Source organism: Elephantulus edwardii, unplaced genomic scaffold (genome assembly GCF_000299155.1).
Source record: "Elephantulus edwardii isolate Elephantulus edwardi_28Jun2011 unplaced genomic scaffold, EleEdw1.0 scaffold00072, whole genome shotgun sequence".
Lineage (NCBI taxonomy): Eukaryota > Metazoa > Chordata > Mammalia > Macroscelidea > Macroscelididae > Elephantulus > Elephantulus edwardii.
Genome location: NW_006399822.1, coordinates 13,614,313 through 13,619,160, shown reverse-complemented (window position 1 = coordinate 13,619,160; position 4,848 = coordinate 13,614,313). Strand labels below are relative to the sequence as shown.

Genomic DNA, 4,848 nt, shown 5'->3' with positions numbered 1-4,848 from the left:
TGAGGTGTATTAAAATAAAATCAAAATTAGGAGCATTAGGTATGTACATGATGATGAGTGAACATGATACAGCATTTTCCTCTCAAAGCTGACAGTAGAACAATTTAGTAAACAAAATCTCTTCTCTTTCAAAATCTCAGCAAGAGCCTAGGGACTTATATTCCTTCATATGCTTGGCTACAAGTAGTCTCATACACATTACATGATTTTAAAAAGGTAGCAGAATCATAAAAGTATCACTAAATTAAAACTTTTTACTTCCAGGAATACATTAAAAATTACTGTTTGTGCATAAAAATCATGTTTAAATCATTTGAAGCCATTAGACAAACTTTGTAAGACAAACCCTATAAGGTTCTGGAGAGATTAGAATCTGTTTTTCCAAACCACATTGTAAAAAGTCTGTATATAGGAAAATAGGGAATTGTGGAATTGAAAAACTGTTAAAAACATTCCTTTTCTGGACAGAGCAGTTTCTGAGGCAAGATGCGGTGTCTTCTCCAGCTCTCTGGAGGTCTGCCGGAGCCCTGCATGGTGGGAGGGGTCCCACGTCACCTATGCCAGGAGCTGTGCGGTGTCACAAACGACAAGTGTGCAGGAAGGAAGGAAAGAGCCACTGTGTTTCAAGTGTCCACAGAAGGAAAAATGATTAATGGTCTCAAATTGCAGGGAGAAGGAAAGAAAAACCTATTGGAATCTGGGAAAGACATGTTTTAAGCTGCTGACTTCACCTTCAAAAAAATCTAAAGGGTTGGATTGGTAAATTCTTTTTCATTAAAAAAAAAAAAACAAAAACAAACAACAAACCACCAAAGCCAAACAAAGCATACAGAAATTACAAAGAAGTGCCATGATGTGCATGGGGCTATTGGAATACAATAGACGAGCATCATTCTGCTACCACTTGGGGTTTCGTCTCTGGCACTTTGGGTCACATAACTGATTGTAAACATGGGCCCAGAGTGAGTGCATTTTGGACAGAACTGGTGTTGCCTTCTCAGCAGGCTGGAGTCAGAAGCTGGTTGAACAGAACAAGGTGGTAAGCTGAGGAGCAGTTCACATTGCAGACCAATGGATCCCAGACTAGAAGAGAATCCTCGCCCCTGTAGAGGTGTCTTCCTGAGTAACTCAGCCTCTGCCAGAAGGAAGCAGGTGTGGCCAAAGGCTCACACTCACAAGTACCTAGGGCAGCTGATGTTTGTGATGTTTTCTTTTGAAACTGGATGGCCATCCCTTTCAGGACCCAAGGCTCCCCATGCACTATGGCTGCTGCTGATACTGCCCCTCTGTGGCCGTGTAGAAGTCATCCAGGACACTCTGCAGGTAATCGAATGTGGGCCTCTCCTCAGCCTTCTCCTTCCAGCACATCTTCATGATGTCATAGAGCTCATCGGGGCAGTTCTCCATCCGGGGCATCCGGTAGCCCTGAGACAGGGCAGTCATCACGTCGGCGTTGGTTCTCCCTGTGGCAAACAAAACATAACATTTAGAAGCCAGAGTCACGGATCAGGCAATGCTGTGTTCTGTCACCTGCATCCTGCAACCATTGACAAAGTGAGCTGTTGAGATGAAAGAAACTTTGGTAAGCAATGAACTAATTGAATTTTAGAATGGAGGAGGTCAAGATCAAGACATCACTCAGTTAACCGAAGAGACAAAAAGCAAACATGGTTGGTAGAAGATAAAGCACATTTTCTTAAACGGCAAAAGAATATTGGAATATTAGACTTTTAAAAAATAACCACATAACCCCAAATTCTTTTGTGATATTATTTAAAGCATCTATCTGTAATTCATTCACTTTATTTAAAAAAAATTTAAAAAGTAATTTTTTATTGTGCTACATATATTGCCCATTTGAACAATCTTCGTGTATACCATTCAATGACATTAATTTTGTTTAACTATCACCATTGACCATCCTGAATTTTTCCATCATCTTTAACAAAAGTTCAGGGTCCTCTTAGTCAAAAAGTCACTGGGTGGAGAGGGAAAAAAGTGCAACAATGAATTAATGGAAATCCAAATTTTCTGTAAATATTTTAATTAAAATTAACTAAAAAATGATAAAAAAAGAAAAAAGTCATTTCCACATATTATAGCTCATGCCAATATTGCTGCTCAAATTTGCTTTTTGTTGTTGTTGTTAGATACTGTTGAGTAGAACATGACCCATAAAGACCCTATGAACAACAGATCTGAACTCTGTTCTATCCTGTGCCATCCTCACACTTTCTGACACAATCAAGCCTACTGCAGCAGTCACTTGTGTCAATCCATCTGGTTGAGGGTCTACTTCTCTTTTCCAACTCTTCACCTTTCCAAGCATGTTGTACTTCTCCAAGTGCTATAGCCTGTCCTAGCAAGATGCCCAGTGTATGTGGTATGAAGTTTTATCATCTTTGCCTCCAAGGAGCACTGGCTGCACTTTCTCCAAGATGTATTTGTTTGTTCTTTTGGCAGTCCAAGGGATAGTCAGTATTCTTTTCCAACACCACAGCTCAAGGGAATTCATCCTTCTTCTTCTGTCATCCTTATTAACTATCTAGCTTTTAGCTGCAGAGAAACGGATTTAAAGATGATGTATGGAATCAGGCACATCTTCACCCTTAAATAGCATCATCACTCTTCAATAATTTGGAGAGGTTCTTGACTGCAGACTTTTCCAGTGCAATGTCTCCTGATTTCTTGACTGCTGGAACTATGGTTGTTGATTGTGGATCTCAGTAAGAGGAAATCATTGACAACTTTGGCATTTCCTTCATATATAATGATAGTGTCTATAGGTCCAGTGGTAAGAATTTTTGTTTTCTTGACATTAAGATACAATCCATATTGTAGGCTGCATTCTTTGATCTTCTATAGCAAGTGCTTCAAGTTCTCACTTTCAGCATGCAAGGGTGTGTCATCTGCATAATACAGGTTATTGATGAGTCTTCCTCTGGTTCTATGCCATATTCTTTTTCATTGTAGTCCAGCTTCTCGAATAATTTTCTCAGCATACAGATTGAATAGGTGTATAGAGAGGATACAACTCTTATACACACCTTTCTTAATTTTTAACCATGTAGGTCAACACTCTTGGCACCAGCAGCCAGGAAATAAAAAAAGTATTGCGATGGGAAAGTCTGCGGTTAGGGACCTCTCTAAAGTACTCAAGAGCAACGGTGTCTCTCTGGAGACTAAGGTCCGCCTGATACAGGCCATGGTTCTTGCAATCACTTGTTATGCATCAGAGAATTGGACAATGACTAGGGAGGATAGAAGGAGAATTGATGTCTTTGAGCTGTGGTGCTGGAGAAGAGTATTGAATGTACCATGGACTGCCAAGAAAACAAACAGATTCATCCTGGAGAGGATTAAACCAGGCTGCTCCTTGGAGGCAAGGATTCTGGGGCTTCGTCTGACATACTTTGGACATGTTGTAAGGAGAGACAGGTCTTTAGAGAGGGACATCGTGCTGGGTAGAGTAGAGGGACAGCGCAGGAGGGGAAGACCCTCTATGAGGTGGATTGATTCAGTGACTGGGGTAATCGGGATGGGTGTGTCAGAGGCAATGCGATTGGCGCAGGATAGAGCACGGTTTAGGGCTGTTGTACATAGGGTCGCTATGAGTCGCAAAAGACTTGATGGCACATAAGAACAACAACAACAGAGCTCCCTTGCTCTATTCACACAACAGCCTCTTAGAAGTCTAGGTCTGGGTATCACATGAGCACAATTAAGTGTTCTGGGATTTCCACTATTCTCAAAGTTAGCTGTAATTTGTTATGATTCATTAAGTCAAATGTCTTTGCATATCCAATAAAGCATAAATAGACATTCTTCTGGTATTCTTTACTTTCAGCCAGAATCCTTTCTGACATTAGCAATGATATCTCTGGTGCCATGACCTCTTCTAAATCCTGCTTGAACTTCTGGTAGTTTCCTATCTATATACTATTCTCAGTGCTTTTGAGTTACCTTCAGCAGTATTTTGCTTTTACGTGACATCAATGCTATTGTTAGATAATTTCCACATTCTGTTGGATCACCTTTCTAGGGAATGGTGACTAGTCAGTCAGGCAGACAGCTGTCCTCAAAATTTCCTTTTCATTGTATGTTTACTTAAAAACATCAGCATCTTGAACCTGACCAGATCAACTACCCAAAACAGTCCAATCCATAGTTTGGTTTTGGGTGTTTTGTTTTATTTTTATTTTATTATTTGTGTGTGTGTGCGCGCCGTCAAATCAGATCTGACTGGTACAGGAGGAGATTGTCCCTCCTTCCCCGGCAGAGCATCTGGTGGGTTTGAACCATGCGCCTCTGGGCTTGCAGCACAGCTTCTTGCCACTAGGCCACCAGAGCTCCCCAATCCATAGGGTTTTATTCAGACAGGACCAGAGGGGCTCTAGGAATAATCTGGCAACTTGTGGAGTTGCTGTCTTCTAAGAGAAAGGTATGCATCTGCAGGAGGAAAATGAGGTCTAGAGCACAGCTCTCACATGGGGCAACTTCGTGTGCTCAAAATATGTTCTAGTCTCAGTTCTTACCAGAGTTGAAGCTCAGATTAACACACTCGAAACATCCTCTGAAGGAACCAGGTTGTTCTTTGGTCTTGATTTCTGTACATGCACTGAACATGTGGAGAGACTTGATTGTGGGCAAATGTCTCAGGTCATTCAGAAGCCAAGCAGTGGAATTCCGATATTGAGAAGCACTTTAGGAATGTTGTTGTTTATTGTTATGTGCCGTCGAGTCGTTTTCGACTCATAGCGACCCTATGTACAACAGCCCTAAACCGTGCTCTATCCTGTGCCAATCTCATTGCCTCTGACACACCCATCCCGATTACCCCAGTCACTG

At 41.3% G+C, this 4,848-nt stretch overlaps 1 protein-coding gene across 3 annotated transcripts in view; it reads right to left on the bottom strand.

Annotated features, from left to right (window-relative positions):
* Nucleotides 1-1,247: 1,247 nt before the first annotated feature.
* The window catches only part of LYN (v-yes-1 Yamaguchi sarcoma viral related oncogene homolog), a 98,918-nt gene continuing 95,317 nt past the window's right edge, over nt 1,248-4,848 (bottom strand). Inside the window, exon 12 of one of the 3 annotated variants that reach the window (XM_006888841.1) lies at nt 1,248-1,463. In XM_006888841.1, the coding sequence (XP_006888903.1) occupies nt 1,261-1,463 (203 nt within the window). In that variant the 3' untranslated portion in view covers nt 1,248-1,260. The remainder of the gene's footprint in view (nt 1,464-4,848) is intronic. The other 2 variants (XM_006888842.1, XM_006888843.1) reach the window with 2 other exon arrangements.